This window comes from Fusarium mangiferae (assembly GCF_900044065.1).
Source record: "Fusarium mangiferae strain MRC7560 genome assembly, contig: FMAN_scaffold014, whole genome shotgun sequence".
Taxonomy (NCBI): domain Eukaryota; kingdom Fungi; phylum Ascomycota; class Sordariomycetes; order Hypocreales; family Nectriaceae; genus Fusarium; species Fusarium mangiferae.
In genome coordinates, this window is record NW_024573934.1 from 1,315,712 (window position 1) to 1,333,627 (window position 17,916).

Below are 17,916 nucleotides of genomic sequence, written 5' to 3' on the forward strand. Positions count from 1 at the left end.
TAAAATAAAAAAAATAAAAATATTAAAATCTAGTTAATAAGATAATATAAGTATAGATTACCTTATAATATTTTATTAATATTTTACTAAAGTAATATAATATAATACTTAAATCTTTAAGATTAATATATTACTATTAGAATTATTATATATTAAAAAGAGGTATTAAATTAAAAAAATAAAATAATTACTTATATTTAGGTAAAACCTTAATAAAATATTAGAAGTTAAGGGATTTAAATACCAAATTTCCCCTCTTTTAAAAGAAGGAGAATATATAAGCTTTTTAATATTAATACTATAGGAAGAAAGTAAGGAGTTAGTAAAGAAATATAAAGTAGAAAAGATATTAGCAGCTAGAAATGTAAAGAGAGTAGGTAAAAATAAAAATATATTTATTAAGTAAAAAAGATAGATAACTCTTACTTAAAAACCGCTAGAGAATATAAAGGATACTGCAATATTAATAAAATATAAAAGAAAATAGAGTAATATAATAGTTTATAATAACCTATAAGAGATATAATAATAATAATAAAAGAGACTATATATTTTAAAAACTTTAGTTAGGTCTAGACTAAATCTAGCCCTTACCTATTTAGAATATATAAAAATTAAGAATATAGTATTATTAGGCATTACCTTTATTATTATCCCCTTTTTTATTACTTTCTTTACTATTTTTACTAAAACTATTACTTTTACTTAAAAAGAAAGAACTCTTAATAAGCTTTAAGGAATATTTTAAAAATAAAAAGGTTAAAGAAAAAAGATAGATAAAGAGAGAAGGGATAAAGACTTACCTTTATATCTCTTTAAAGCGCTTTTTAGATTAATAGTATATTAATAGTAAAAAGGAGTAATAAAGGTAAGTAAATAGCTAATAGCCTGCCTAAAAGTATTAAAGGCCTATATAAAATTAGCATTTTAAGTAATAATAGCCTTATAATTAATATAAAAGTCTTTTTATATTTTAATAAAAATAAAAGCTAGTATTTATATTTTAATAGTAGTTAGGCTAGAGTTAGCCTAATACCTAATAGCACTAAAAAGGATAAGAAGTAAAAGGCTATTATTAAATATTAAGTATATTATAGTATATAAACTAGAACTAAAGGCAGGAAAATAAAAGAGATTATTATATATATAGATAATATAGCTAGAGGTTTAGTAATCTTAATTAATATTTAGGAAGCTATAAAGTTATTATTGCTAAGTAATAAAGGGACCTTAAAACTAGGGCTTTATAGCCTCTTTCTTTTTCTTAAAGTTAGCCTAAATATCTATATATTTCTTAAAGGTCTTATACCTCTTAATAATATATTAATACTTCTTTATAGAAGCTATAATATTATAGTAAAGATAATATAAGTTTAGGCTAGTAATAAAGAGGTTATATAATTAACTATAATAGGACTTTACCTAAATATAGCATTTATATAAAAAGGTATTATTAGGAATATACTTTAGGAAATAGCTATAATTTATTAAGTAATTAAGGCATTTTTTATAAGGAAAAAGAAAAGTAATAGGTAAAATAAAGTTTTTATCTTTATTATTACCTTTATAGAGATAATAACCTATAGCCTACTTTTAATTTAAAAGAAATAGGGAATTATTATTATTATTATTACCTTTAGTAATAATAGTAGTAAATATATTAGGTAAGAAAATAAAAGAGAATAGAAATTATAAAAATAGAAAACTAAAAAAGTTATTAATAGAAATATAAAAATTAAATTATATTTAGGCTAAATAAAGACTAAATATATATAAGTAAAGGTATAAAGATAGATATAGTAAAGAAAAGATATAGGCAATAAGAAAATAGGCTTATTAAAAAGGAAATTAATAAATAAAAAAGAGAAAGAAAGTATAAGTAAGGCTAACTTATAAAACTAATAATATAGTAACTTAAAGAAAAAAAAGAAAAAAGAAAGACTAAATTATATAAAGTAAGTTAAAATAGAAAAGGCATAATAAATATTAGCCTAAAGATATATATAGACTATAAGGGCCTAAATTAATAAATATAAAGGGCCTAAGTAAATAAAATAATAACTTTATATATATTTAGCCTAGAATTTTAAAAACCTATAATTAGGATTATAATAGACTTTAGGCTAGAATTTAGATATTTTATAACTAAAAACTTATATAGCTTTAGACTAAACTCTTTATATTTAAAAACTAAATTAAATAAAACCTAAAACTAAAGCCTTTATATATAGTAAATTAGGATTAATAAGGCTTTAGGCTAGAGCTTTTAATATTTTAAAACTGTTTTTAATATATAAATAAAGAGATAAAGGTAATCCCTCTATTAAGAGTAAGAAAGGTAAGTAAGGAAATATATTATAGGCTTAGGCTTTACTTAAGCCTCTATAGAATTATATAACTTAAGGGTTTAGTTTAAATCTAGGCTAGAACTTAATAGTATATAAGGAGATTTCTTTAAGGAATCTCTTTCTTTTCTTTAAGTTTAATAATATCTATATTAATATCCTTTTAGTTATAGCTAAGAAGCCAGTCTATAATATTTAAGTTATAAACCTATAAAATAAACCTTAAGTATTAAATTTATAAAATATAGCCTATTATTTAAAAATAAATATTAATTTAGTATTATTATATAAGCTATAATAAGTAAAATATTAATAAAATTAATAAAATAATATTAATATCTTAAAATATATAAATATTTAAGTATTATATAAGCTTAAATAAAAATATAATTAATATATATTAAAATATACCTTTAGAATAGGTAAATATACCTTATTTACTATTAGGCACTTAAAATATAACTTTTAAATTATATATAAGCTATTTAAAGCTTTAGCTAGTATATAATACTATTAACTAAAATATCTTAATTTAAGGAATTTAAAGTATTTTATAAACTATACCTTTAAAGCTAGAATTAAAAGATTAATAACAGTAAAATATAATATATATATATTAATAAAAATAAAATATTAAAAGTATTATAAATAGTAGAAATAACTTTTAAAACTTAAATAGAAAGTTTTAATTAACTTTTATAACTATTTAATTAAATTAAATAGTTATATATTATATATTATTATTATAAATTAATATTTAAAATTATATTAAAACTATTATTTTATAAATTACTATAATAAAAATTTAATAGTAATATTTAAGTACTTTACTTAAATACTTAAAATAATATATAAAGTAAAGCTATAAGTTATAGAAATTAATAATAAGCTATAAAAGGGGTATTTAATATATATATAGCTATTATAAAAAGGAATTAAAATAAATAAAAGTATATTAAAAACCTAATAATAAAATAGATTTAAAAAGTATTTTAAAGAGGTAATTAAAAAGAAAGTAAGGTTATTAATAATTAATAGTAAACTCCTTTTAAATCTTTAGCTAAAAATAGTAAAAATAGTAATATATATACTTAATTAAATACTAAAATAGAGATTAAAGTAAAAAATACTATATAAAAGGTTCTTTTTAGGTATTTTAACTATAAAAAAAAGTAACTAGCCTTAAATTAATTATATAAAAACTATTAAATATAAGGGATTTTTATTAATAAGTAATATATAAAAAAAGGAAAAGTACTTTTAATTAAAGATAAGCCTAAAAATATAAATAAATTATTTAATTAACTATAATTTATTAAGTATCTTTAAAGTTTAAAACCCTATTATAAATAAGGTTTATATAACTTAAAATATTATTTTTAAAAAAAAACAATTCTTTAATATTAATAAAATATAGCTAAAGGAGACTATTAAGAGATAAATCCTTAAAGAGTTATAATAGTAATTATAAGCTTTTTTAAACTTTAAATAAGTTAATTAAGTAATAAAACCTATTTAAAATATAAATAAAAATAAAATATAAAAAATATATCTTAAAAGTTTAATTAAAGACTTACCTATTAAAGAAATAAAGTTAAAAGATAAAAAGAATATAATATCTATAAAATATATTTAAATTAGATTTAAATTACTTTTAATATTATTAAAAAGCCTATTATTAAGCTTTTTTATTAAAATAGAGATTTAAATAAATTAAAGTATAAAAAAGAGAAAAAAAATAAAAAAAAGACCTTTATATCTTAAATTAAGCCTTTAGTATTAACTTAATAGCTGCTTTAATTATAAAAAAGGATAGTAAGCTAAAAATAAAAATAATAAAAAGTAAATATATTAATAAAAGACTAAAGCCTAAATATAAAGTATAAAAGACTTAAATAAGCCTTAATTTAAAAAAGAAAAAATACTATTAAAAGAATTTACCTTTAGTATTAAATTCCTATAGTAATCTAACTAAATATAGATTTAAAGTAAAGTTTAAAAAGGTATAAAAAGATTACTTAAAGAGTTATAAGTAAATAGGATTTTAAATAGAGATTTTAAAAAGTAATTTATATATTAATAACTTAAAAATACTTAACTATATATAGATATTTACTTATAAATTTAATAAATATAAATACTTATAAAAGTAAAAGGTAAGGCTTATTATTTAAAAAAACTAATAGTAAAAATTAAATATTAATAAAATATATATAATAACTTTAATTAAAAAGTTATTTTAAATACTTTTAGTAATTACTATTAAATATAATCTTAAGCTAATATAATATAATATAGTTAATATATTCTATAATATAAAACTATAAAGTAATATATTTATAAAACTGCCTTTAGGCTTTAAAAAAAGTAAAAAGGAAAATTAGATATTACTTCTTTATGAAGTATTATATAGACTGTAGATTATATTGCTTTTATAGTAAATAAAGTTTAAAAATATATTATAAGCTTTAAACTATAAGCTAATATTAAATAAAAGTTATTACTATAAAAAAGGAAATCCATTAATTATTTTCTATATAGATAATATAGTTATTATATATAAAAAAAAAGATAAAGATTTTATAATTTGATTTATAAAATCTCTTTAAGAGAAATATAAGCTAATTAATAGAAATAAGCTATAATAATTCTTTAATATATAAATTATTTAAGATTATATTATTAAATGTATTTAAGTTACTTAAATAATATATTTTAAAAAGATATATAAAATATATATTATAAATACTGTAAATAGGTTTTTAATAAAAAAAAGGAACTTTTATTAAATTTAAAAAAGGCAGATTAATATATAGCTAATTAATATAAAAGGGTAATTAAATTAATCTTTTATATAAGTATTATTAATTAACTAGATATTATATTTATAATATTAAAATTATTTTAGTTTATAAATAACTTAAGTAAAAGATATATAAAAGGTATTAACTATATATTTAATTACTTATATATAATCTATTTCTTTAATTTACAGTTTAGTCCTAAAGAAGGATTTAAAGTATATAGTAATATATTATTTACTAATAATACCTTTAATTAAAAAAGCTTATAAGGCTATATAATAAAGATCTATAAAGGACTTATTAAATAGAGAGTAAATAAGTAAAGTATAGTAATAACCTTAATAACTAAAGTAAAGCTACTTACTTTCTTATAAGCTATAAAAAAAGGGCTATTTTAATAAAGGCTTTTTTAAAGTATAAATAATAAGTCTTAAAATACTAATTTATACCTTATTTATAATAACTAATAAATAATTTATCTCTTAAAAAATCTATTATAAAAGCTAAAAACTAAACTTTAATATATAGATATCTATAACTATTAGCTATAAGAATATATATAAAAGAAAATAATATCTTTAAGCTATAAAGTAAGCTTAAAGCTAGTTATAAATATACTTATAAAGGCCCTATAAGGTATAAAGCTAAAAGAGAGCTATAAGTTATTTAGATTTATAAATATTTAAGATTATATTTAAAGATATTAAAGTATAGGGCTTAATAAGTAATTAATTAAAGAAGTCCTAAATAAGCTTAATATTTAAAGTATAAGCTTTATTTAATTATTTTATAACTTATTAAGCTAGTTAAGATAAATATAAAATCTTATTTAAAATAAATATAAGATTTTATTTAATATTACTTAAGGCATTTTAAGTTTTATTTATATATTTTATATTTTATAATTTATAAAGTTATATTAAATTATAGAAAAAAGTTTTAAGAAAAAATTAATAATTTAAAATTAATAAATAAAAGCCTGAAGGGCAAGACTTTTCTTAATAAAGAAAATAAAAACTACTAACTATAATATAAAAAAAGAAAATATACCTTATTTAAGTAAAATAAGGGTTATTAGTTAAGAAAAAGCTATTAAAGAGAATACCTTTTAAAATAACTTTTATTATAATATAATACTTATTTTTCTCTTAAAAATTCCTAAAATATTAATATAATTTAAAATAAAGAAATAAACTATAAAAATAATATATATAGTTTTATTAATTAAATAGTTAGCCTATTAAATATAATTTAAAAAAAAAAGGCAGCTAGAAAGGTATTAATAAGGCTATATAATTTAAAATAGCTAAATATAACTTAAAATTATAATATATATTACTTATATTAAGTAATAAAAGCTATTAAGGTTATAGTGCTTATAATATAAAATGCCTAACTTAGTCTAATATTTTTTAATACTTTAATTAGCAGTAATAACCTATATCTTTTATTTAGCCTAATAAACCTAAATATAAAAAAAGAGGTAAAAGTATTAGCCTTATTAAATATATATTAGTAATATATTTTAATAATTTAAAGCTTATAAAAGATAAGTAATTTACTTAAAAGGAGAGGCATTAAATAGAGAAAAGTTACTATTAAAGTTAGTAAATAAGCTTTAAATAAGGATTTTAAAGTATAAAAATATATATAATATAGTAATAAAAACAGTAAAATAATATAAAAGCTTTAAGGATATATATTAAACCCTATAAAGGATAATAATTAATAAATACACTTTAAAAACAGTAAATAAAGCTTAAAGAGGTAATTAAATAGCTAGAAGAGAGAAAGGTATATATTAAATATAGTATTAATACTTAAAGAAAAGAAAAAAAAATTAAATTTAATAATAAAAAAAGGCTTAAATATCTTAAAAATAAAAGGCCTATTATTTAAATTAATTAAAAGATTTATTTATTATTTATAGGATTTACTTATTATTATAATATAATAATAGCTTAATTACTAATTTACTTATTAAAAATATAAAAAATAATTTAAATAATAATAGTAAAAATTATATAATAATAAAATAAAATAAAATTAATATTAAATAATATCTAATATATTAAAAAACTAATTAAAAAACCTTAATAATAGAATTTAAGTAGTTAAAGTGTTATAGTATTTCTACTTTAGGGAGGTATATTAAACTAATAGTATTATATAATTAAAATAGATTAACCTAAACCATAAAGGGTTTAACCTAAATAAGCCTTAAAGTTAGATTATATTAATTATATAACTAAAAGAAGATTAAAAGAGGGGTAATTAGATACTAAAAGTTAGGATAATAAATTAAGACGGGAATTCGGTTTAATAATCCATAGCTTCTGGCTTTTGAAAGCACGCGCTAGCGAAACCTGTTCTCCCCTGGGACCCGTCTCGAAGCTTGGTTAACTTTACAGCTCCCAGCATTCTCACCTCAACAGTACACCAACAGCATCAACCACCATGGCCAGAACGACGCTGACTCACATCCCCCTCGCGTACCGCATCCTCTTCCTCTGGTTCGAGCCGTTTGCCGCATTCGCAGGCTCCTTCATCATCTGGTTCGCCCCCGAAATGTTCCTCAACACAATGACCCCGACCGCCAAATTCGCACCCGACAATCGCGTTATCTATAATCAGGTCGCGGCGACATACACGCTCTTTGCCTACAACGAAGCGATTCTTCTGCGCGCTACCAACGATCTTCGTGTTTGGAGGACTGTGTTGATTGGCATATTGATTTGTGATGCGCTGCACCTGTACGCGAGCTGGCTTGTGATTCCTGACGTGTTCTGGAACCCGGCGGCGTGGAGATGGGAGGATTGGGTCAATCTGGGGAGCTTGTGGGGACAGGGCGCTGTGAGGATTGCGTTCTTGATGGGGGCTGGTTTGCAGGGGAACACTCGTGTCAAGGCCGATTGAGAAGGGGAGACAGAATGCATCACCTTGACGGGAGGATAAGGCACAGTCGTCGGCATTGCAATCTTGGTGATCTGGCCAGAATCTTGGTGATGGTCACCCTTGTCACGGCCAGCGGCACAGTCGGCAAATATTGGGCATAGAAATGTCAGTGCTCAGAACTTGAGACAGCGCGCTATTATCGCTTCAAGTCGATGAATTCTTTCTTTCTTTCATAGCATTTAGATGCGCCATGCATAGCAATCACTGTGTCAAATAATTGAATATTGAATGATGCCTTTTACTCCGTACATTAATGTTTTTTATCGTTTGCTCGAGTTCCACAGACATAGAGAATGGCCCAACTACTTATCAATCGTTGTGCTCTAGGGTAGGGAGCTCAAGTCAACGCATATTGCAAAATCAGTACTACGTTTTCTAATCCCGTGAAGTCGCCCTGTTCATTCGATACCTTCAATTTCCACTCCAGCTCCTTCTCATCCAACTCTGTGTTCAATGGTGATAAGCTCAACATAGTGGCTTTGCCCAATGGAACTGAATCCCAGGGCTTTTCCACTCCCAAAGCAGCAATTGAAATTGATTGCTGTACTAATTTGTTTTTCGTCACCTCGCCAGAGACTACCAGGCTGAGGCCGGTAATGACTATGGTCTTGCCCAGCGCCCAGTAGGGAAATCTACCTTTGATACCAGACAGGTCTAACTCCGCAACAGATTTGCTTGCGAGGCCTGACCGGAAGGCATACCATGCGTTACTGAAGTCGTTTTTGATATCAAACATGGCGAAAAGGCCAGGCCCTTCGGAGCCCAAGCCTTCAACCTGGGAACGGAAAGCCTTGACAGCTTGGTTGGCTGCATTACGGAGCAACGGTCCCCCGTCCACAGATGTATACCTGACATGCAGAATAACGTCCGAGATGGTGGAGTAGTCGAAAGAACGAACAACCGTGGGGAGCTCAAGGGACCACGAACCAATTGCACCAGCACCTTCGAATGGCTGGAAGCGGTCATCCTTGAAGTTGAGCTCAAACACACCGGAGTCCTGAATACCAGAGCTGATAGCAACCGAAGTGATAGGTACTATGTCTGTACGGAAGTGCCCCGAAGCCATACTGTCCTCAGTGTACTCTTCCCCAGAGGCTGCTACAGAGCTTACTCGGTAACGATGCTGAAGGAGACGCAGTGTTGCGTTTAGGCCAGTATAGGGACCGATGACGCACGGAACAGATAACGAGACTGATTTGATGCGTCGCATGTAGTGACCTGGGAAGTCAAAGTCGTACAACACCTCTGGAATGTCAAAGGTGACAGTGCCATTTGCTCTAAGATTCAGCAAAGCTTCAGGGTTGAGCTGTCTGAGCGAGATGTTCTTGACTATCTCATAGTCATACGATGATCGCTCCAGATATGCGGCCTCCATGCGTCGCAGGTCAGCTTGCAGCTGCTGCCCTGCAAGGAGGCCATCATGACTGCTATCCCAATAACCACCAGGTCGTAAGAACCCTTGTACCGATGATCCCTTCTCGAAGCGGAACGCGTTCTGAGCTCGACGCGCGAGGTCCGATGCAAGCTGATATAGGTCATAATGAACATTGCGGATCATGTTCTCCATCCAACCGTAGAGCTTCTCGTTTGTGTACTTGGACTGATACCACTGCTCCATCTCAACTGCATTATCAATCTCTGCTTGTTGAATGCACGTTTCCTTCTCATTGAGCTCTAGTCGCTTTCTCTGGATCTCTGTCTGTTTGTCGAGCGATTTGATCTCCTGACCCTTTATATTGGCTTGGAGTCGCCTCTCTTGTAACTGTCTCGTGAGCGCGTTTGTGCGCTGGGCATCGGATGCTATCGTGCTGGCTGCCAGGGAGCCTGTCCTGAGGGTCATGGCCGAAGCTTGAACAGCTGATGCCAGGATCGAACCGTCCATCTTGAGCGACGCACCAACACCCATTGGCTCAACATTCGACGTCACCTGCGGTAGAGCCTTGAGCATAAACGCCCAGATGTCTATGTATGAAGCAGCGATGTTTAGCTTGTTAGCCAGATCTGTTCCCTTTATTTCCTGGAGCTCCAGTCGATTCATACGAAGGTCGTCTGTGAACGGTGCATCGATTGCCTGCTCAATGTCTACCCACTTGTCCGTTTCGCTTGGTATGCGATCCAATGGTTCGCCCATGAGCTGTAGATAGTAGCTCAGTTGAGCTGCAGCAGAAGATCTGTTCATTTCCAGGAGCTCGATGTTTCTTTCAATCTCCTCCCTCTGCAGACGTTTGAGACTTATTGCAAGCCTCTGCCGAGCCGTGTCCTGCTTCGCTTTCAGGATCTGAAGAGCTTCTGAGTCCTTCTTTTCCTTGGCTTGTAGAAATTGCTCTCCCATGCTCTGAACGGTGTTGCATATCTCTAGTGCTTTGGAGATGAGGTATTGGAACCGTTGATTTGGCATTGGGCCATCCATCTCATTCAGAAGTGAGGTCACCCCCCCTCCACCACCTTGTAAGGCACGGCCTATCTGACCTGGATCGATACTCGGCTCATTCATGGCATACACGAGCGGCCGACCATTGATGTCCAAGTTGTTCCTTGCCTTGTAAAGCCGATCGTTGACCAACGCCCGCATTGTCTGGTACTTTGGATTGGCTGGTAGGCAAAAATACGTCGTTGTAAGGATTCCCAAGACTCCATATCTATCCTGCTCGTCATACAGCTTGTCGTCCTTCAACTGTCTCGTCCCCCGTCTCTCGACATCGCAGAGGAAAGGGAAAGCCAGCTCGAGATCGACGCTCATCCTGCCATTTTTGTTCAGTGTATCATAGTTCCTCACGGCTGCCTTGCCAAGTTTGGGGATCTTGGGCGGCTCTGGGCCGAGGACATGTGCTGCCTCAAGGTATCGCTGGATCGCCATCGGGAGAGATTCAATGCTGGCCTGGCGGAAGTATTCATCACCGGCAGCGATGAGCGTTTCGATGTATTTCATGACGATCCATTTCATGTATGCTCGCGGTCGTGTTCGCGCTGTTGCATGTGTGTTAGATGGGTTACGTCTCCTTTCTGTCACTGCCACGTCAAGCGTAGACTCATCTAGCCAACCAGTGAACTTGTCCTGGTTCTCAGTGGGATCAGATGCAATGTCTCTGAAGGGACGGAATCTCCAGCAAGCTGTCTTCGCTTGCTTTCGAGTTTGCCCTTGAACATCCACCGTCGGATCGAAAACAAACCTTGCGACTCGAATTGCCAGATCGTACTGCTGTGTTGCCAAGAACCTGTCCATTGCAAGAAGAATACAGTGCGCTCCAAGCTCCCAGTTGTAAAGGGCATATGAGGTGGCCTGTTCGTGGTATTGAGACACATTTGCTTCAACGACAGCCTTTCCATATTCTCTCTCGTTCATCGTGTTCATCGTCTCGAATAGTGGTCCCAGGCTGTCTGTCTTGGTGATATCTTGCATGAAGTTTGGTGATGAAGAATGCTCGATAACTTCAGTCATCGAATTCCGAACCAGATTCGACGATGCAAGATTGATCTTGTTATTTCTGGCGTAGGCAAGCTTTGGGTACATGAAGGTCGTCTTGCCATCCGGTGCTGATACCTGTACGTCAACGACGTAGCCTGTCGCCTTGAGATACAGAAGTCTAGAATTGGTATGGACAGAGCTGAACTGCCGAATCGAGACGACACATGACCTAAAATTACCCACCATGCACTATTCGCTGTCAAGCCCCGCTACAGTACAGGGGGGGCAGAATCGATAGCGCACTGCAGGTGCTCGGTCCTCGCCAGGAAATGGGTAGCCGAAGCCACTAACATGGAAGAGAACAGGGTTTGACGGCGGCAATGGCCGATACATCCTTCAACAGACTAGCTCAGCTCTTTGCGTCTTTGGATTGAGATCATAGGAAGTACGTAGCATCGTGTAATGATAGCTCATGCCTTCGTAACCAACTTGGAAGACCTTTGCAGTGCATCATTATTCAACCTTATCCAAACTCCCATTGGCTTTGTTAGAGGACTGTTTCCTATTGCTTCGAACTATTCTTATCACCAACAGTTACCTGTTACCATGCCGCAAAGCACACAGCCCAAGCCACAAGCCTTGGCTTTAGTCGCTTCCATGTTCAGTGGAAATGATGAGCTAGTGACCAAAGTCCAAACTGCCATCGCAACACACGATAATGTCATTTCTGCTATTGAAGCCGTTGTTGGGCAAGGTGGTTTAAGCCTAGACCATGTCAAGTCACTTCAGTGGATGAGAGAGATATTCCATGCAACCCAAGAGGATGAGAAGCTTGCGTGCTACCTGCTACAGAAAGTTCCTGGACCGGAGAATCTCAGCAAGGTTGCACTCGAATACTACCATAAAGAAGATTTACCCTCAAACGACAAAGAAAGTGTTGCGCGATTCAGGTCCCATCTGATGCTTGAAGAACCTCTGGCTGTTCTCTTGGCTTCTGTGAGGGCAAATGAGTTCCAGCTTAAACCAGAAGAGAACAGTACCATCGGTTTTGCGTTAGAATGGGTTGTTAAGAATAACGTATCCATCGCGTCTGATGCGTTTCGAAACAAGATCAACTCCAAAGGCTTCTTTGACTCAATAAAGGAAAGCCGAGATGTCGACATCGAGGCGGTCCTCAGCAGGATCATGACACTCCAAAGGTTGCAGTACCTGGTTACAGAACCACGACAGATCAAACCTCTTCTGGACCACAACTTCACATCTGCTCAAGATATTGCTTCCACGAGCAGAAAGGCGTTCGTCAGAACGATGACCGCTAAGAACCTCCTAGATCGAGAAGTTGCACTCAAGATCCACGACCATGCGGTTGTAGTAGCTTGTCGGAGTCAAGAGACCTGGGTTAATCTGCTCTCCATGATTAACGAAGACTTCATGGCCACCGAAAAAGCAATCGCAGATGTCGGGGCAGAAGAAATCACTAGGCCAGCACTCCCGGATGAAGATCTTTCCACGACCCCTAACGCAAAGGGTACCAAGGATTTCAACATGACAAGTATCTTTGACCTCCAGAATACCCCATGCGAAGAGTGTTGCTCTGTTGTTAGCGCGTCGGCATATTTTGTTGATCTGCTCAAGTTCCTGGAAAATAGCCGCTGCAGTACTGTTGTAAAAGGAGCTGACAATGTGCTTCAAGCATTGGCCCTGAGACGTCCGGATCTACAATATCTACAGCTCTCCTGCGCTAATAGCAAGAACATGGTCTCATACATTACAATTGTTAATGAGATTCTGGCTTCTTATATCGCTAGTGAGGGAGGAACCGTCAGTGTTGTCGATGAGGAGGAAACCTCGGTACCTCAGGGCTGTGTCAAAGAAGAGCAGGATCGAGTGGCAAACGCGTGCGAAAAGAAGATTGCCGAAGCCATGTTTCCTTTGAACCGATTTCCCTATAGGTTGGGTGAAGACTCGGTCAGAGTCTACCTTTCTTCGATGGGAATCGAGCCTGCGGACGTGCGTGCAAACTTCAAGTCAACTAGCTTCATGCTGAAGCAGCTAATGAACTTCGTTCCAAGTGACTCAAAGTCACGAAGAGAGCTAGAAAAGGAAGCAGAGGCTGTATGGCACCGATTCGATGTTGCCGAGACCTTGCATATGTTACCTCACGATTTTGCTGCTGTCTGCAAAGAGACCATCTTCACAGACACGTTCTTGGACCTTCTTGTCGGCCTTTCTCCAGAGCACTTGGTTAAAGAGGTACTGGCACGAGATAGGTCGATTCCCTCGGTCAACGAATGTTGGGGCTATGGAACTGTTGACGAGATGCTTGACACTTCCGAGAGCAACCAAACAGGGCTGGGTTTTATACGAGATCAACTTCTCCCACGCTCAGGACTGTCACTTGAGGAGCTGCTCGAGCTCTTGAACACTACTTTCTTTGGCAGAAAACTTGTGATCGTCAATAACAGAGGCTCAAAGGTATTCGACGGGCAGCTCTCAGAAATGCGACTCCAACTCCTTGAAAACAGCGCGAGTTCCGAGGAGGGAGGTTCCTCTGGAGAGTCTCCCATCCGAAGTCTAACACAGGAGATATGCCATGAACTGCAAGGTTTTATTCGACTTAGAAATAAGCTAGGATGGACCATTGCAGAGCTTGACGTCGTTATTTCAACCGTCACTCAGAACCACGTTGCCAACAGTGCTATTACATCGGTCGAGGCGTTCAGAGGCATTACCCTAGCAGTCCTCGAAGACATCGCGCGAATCGCAAAGTTAAGCAAACTGACGCAGGCACCCGTGGTGTCTCTTCTCCCAATTTGGGCGCAGATTAGCACCCACGGCGATAAGTCCTTATACAGAAAGGCGTTCCTTGAACCAATGAGATATCTTAGTAACGATCCAGTTTTCAGGCCCGACTCTGACGGCAAATATCTGAGAGACAAGGGAGCCATTGAACTCTACATGGCGCCTCTCACAATGACTTTGAAGACAACATCGGAGGATTTGAATATCCTCTTAGCCATTGCTGAGCTGAACCTTTCCTCACCGCTTGATTTGGAAACATTGTCCAAGATGTACCGCCATGCACTGATGTGTCGACTACTTGGAGTGCGACCAAAGGATTACGACATGGTTCTTTCAGTCTTCCCTGACCGAAATATCTTTATTGACCCCAAAACAACCCTGGAGAGTATTTCTCTTTGGAAAGGTTTGACCGATAACGGGTGGTCGACCAACGACATTATGATGCTTGTTGGCAAGACTGAACGCACCGGCGCTCCATTATCTGATCACGCCCTTCAGTTCACTTCGTCTATCATGGAGAAGATCAGTGCTAGTAGAGACACATGGGACCCTCGTATCCAAAACAAAACGGTTACATCGCGAGATGTTATGGATCTTTGCGGCCAGATGTTCGACGCTGCAACTTCCAAGAGCTTGGCACAGATAGTTGAAGGTTTGTAATAGAGACCACTATGGCTGGACCAGCCTGCTAACGGGAGGTCAAACAGGTGATTTTGTGGTCACCAAGAGTATTCAATTGAAGACTTTGGGATCGTTTCCCTCCTTCAATGGCCTCCCTTCGAAGGTGGCCATTGACATCAACGGAAAGGGCACCAAGACCCAGACAGCTGTTGTAGCCCTAAAAGGAATACTGACGGGGGAGGAGAAAGAGGAAAGCATAAAAGAAATCGAGAATTGTGCAGTCCTTGCCGACGCCGTCAAAGAACTTGATAGCATGTCGAAAATTCCTTTCAAGGCTCTACTGTCCAGATTCTCGGATGAAGCGACCGCAAAGCAGAAACAGGAGATGGTCGACTTGATGTGTTCTGACCTGGAATTTACTACCACGAACTCCGCAACCGTGTCCGACGAGTCAGTTTGCACCATCTCAGATGGAGAGAAATCGCCTGAAGTCGAAAGAGAGAAGATCTTACGCAAAAGGCGACTGGAATTTGTCGAGCTTATGTTGCCCGTATTGCGATCGCAAAGTTTGGTCGACCTCGCTACTAGAAGTATCGTTGAGAAGCTAGATGGCGTTGATCACACCCTTATCCCCATGCTCTTAAGCAAAGAGATGGCTTCAGAAAAGAATAAGTCAGCTTCCCATATCTTAGAATCCATTCGGGGCTTCTCTGTGGATAAGCCCCCAAGCACCCAAGGCTACTTTCTACCGACCGCTACAGGAGAGTACACGTTCACTTTGCGGCCAACACAACCTGACACTGCCGAAGATACATACCTTAACATCAATGGCGCCAAGGTCACTATCAAGGAATCCAGTACAGAGTGGTGTTCCGATCCCATCCTTATGACAACCGGACAAACCTACCTTCTTGTGTCGTCTGTTCGGCCCATGGACATTACCTGGGCCACTAAACAGACGGTGCCAGCAACCTTCAGTGATACTACATTCATTGTGCAAGAAAGCGTCCAGAAGGCTGACTTGGTATTGAAGGAGATTGGTCGATCGGCCTCGTTGTTCCGCAAGCTGGAGTTGAGCTTGGAAGAGGTCAAATACCTGACCACTCCCAACGGGCTTATATCAGTTGATTTGAACTCACTGAGTATTGGAGATATTGCAAAGCTACAGAGCTATCGACAGCTAAGAGACAAGATTGCCAAAGAGAAGGATTCTCTAGTCACTTTGTTTGCGTGGCTGGAGAACCCTGACAGCTCTTCAACCTTGGCTTCCCACATTATAGGTGCTACGACATGGCCTGAAGCACAGCTCTCGACTTTGATCAATGCCAAATATGACTATGATGGAGCCGCGACGGCGGATATCATCAGAACTGTCGCTAGCCTCGACGAATTGCTATCCATCCAAGCTATCATGGAGGTCTCTGGCAACCTGAGGCCCAATTCGAGTCAAGACAGCGAGCACCCAATCACGAATCTCTTCATATTCGCAACTCCCGCACTTCCTACTACGAACAAGGATTTGGCGGTCGCGAATGAACTGCGACTCATGCTTGGTAAACGACAACTCAAGTCATGTACAGCACAGCTACGCGAAACGCAGCGGACAGTCTTTATCGATTATTTGCTACAGCAACCATATATCAAGAATGCCAAGATCTCGGATGCGGCCGGCCTCTTTGATCTGTTGTTGATCGACGTCGAGATGGGCTCGCAGTTTGAGATCACTAGAATGAAACAGGCCATCTCGACCGTTCAGCTATATGTACAGCGATGTCTCCTAGGCATGGAGATCGAAGCCGGTGTGCAGCCAAGTGACATAGACCAGGTCAAGTGGACGTGGATGCACAAGCACAACGTTTGGACAGCTACAAGAAAGGCATTCTTGTACCCAGAGAATTGGATTGATCCAACTTTGCGTGACGACAAGACTGCTCTGTTTGGCGACTACGAGACAACCATCATGCAGAAGGATTTGAGCTGGGATACGTTCTCTCAGGCTATCCGTACGTACGTGAAAGGTCTGTCTGAGATTGCAGATCTGGACATCCAAGCATATCTACGACATCACCCCACTGGGGGTTTGGAGACGTACCATTTCTTTGGCAAAACACGCAGCGCACCATATCGCTTCTACTACCGTAGCATGAGGCTTACACAGCCAAGTGATGTAGCGATGTGGACACCATGGACTTTGATGGACATTGGTTCTGTCACGTACGAGGCAGATTGGAATGGCTCGAGCGTTACCAACTCCGGGGCTTACCTCATTCCCGTCATGCGTGGCAATCGTCTGACCGTCTATGTTCCAGAAATAATGGTCAAAATCCTGACTCCCAAGACCCCAATGGGAAAAAGTGAATCCCCCATGACGTTTTCAGAAGCTGCGGGTAATTCATTGAATACGACAAAGTCACCGAGTAACTGGGAGATACGAATGGCATGGACTGAGCTACTTAACGGTGAATGGACACCCAAGCGTGTTTCACAACCAGTGCTGAATGTAGAATGGGTTGACAAATTTAACAAAGAAAAGCTGCCCTTCATCTCACGCTTTACCTTTTGGGCTAACACGACTGGCCCGGTTGGGGAGATAGTCACCATCAACGTGGGATGCTGGCGAAACGAAAAGCTCAATGGGGAGAATGCAGAAGAAACTAAAAGGGCCAATCATTCATTCATTGGGTCCTTTCAGATGAGCGACGACCGCGCATCGGTTACGACCGCCGCAGACCAATCCAGTTCTCAAATGAGCACCCTCGAGACAGTGTTTCACAAGCACACATGGGAGCAAAACTGGGAAACGAGAAAGACTTTCGACGACGACCAGGTCGAAACTCCTGGGCAAGATGTTGCTTTATTTGAAGGAAAAGAGGCAACTCCTCCATTACTAGCTGTTCCAGTCCCAACCTCTTCCAGAACCCTTGTGTGGACTATGTCATATGATGGAAATGACAAACTGGGCTTGGCTGGTGGCCAGGTATAG

The 17,916-nt window shown here is 35.5% G+C and overlaps 3 protein-coding genes across 3 annotated transcripts; 2 read left to right on the top strand and 1 right to left on the bottom strand.

The window, feature by feature from the left end:
* Positions 1 to 7,606: 7,606 nt before the first annotated feature.
* On the top strand, positions 7,607 to 8,065 carry FMAN_14738 (uncharacterized protein; the record flags this gene model as incomplete). The annotated part of the gene is made up of 1 exon (XM_041822969.1): positions 7,607 to 8,065. One exon carries the CDS (start codon positions 7,607 to 7,609, stop codon positions 8,063 to 8,065), a length of 459 nt encoding a protein of 152 aa, XP_041688596.1.
* A 376-nt stretch (positions 8,066 to 8,441) lies between these two features.
* FMAN_14737 (uncharacterized protein) lies at positions 8,442 to 11,504 on the bottom strand (the record flags this gene model as incomplete). The annotated part of the gene is made up of 1 exon (XM_041822970.1): positions 8,442 to 11,504. The coding sequence occupies one exon, from the start codon at positions 11,502 to 11,504 to the stop codon at positions 8,442 to 8,444; it is 3,063 nt and encodes a 1,020-aa protein (XP_041688597.1).
* Positions 11,505 to 12,116: 612 nt separating this feature from the next.
* Positions 12,117 to 17,916, top strand: FMAN_14736 (uncharacterized protein; the record flags this gene model as incomplete). Its single annotated transcript, XM_041822971.1, has 2 exons — positions 12,117 to 14,964; positions 15,020 to 17,916. The coding sequence occupies 2 exons, from the start codon at positions 12,117 to 12,119 to the stop codon at positions 17,914 to 17,916; spliced, it is 5,745 nt and encodes a 1,914-aa protein (XP_041688598.1).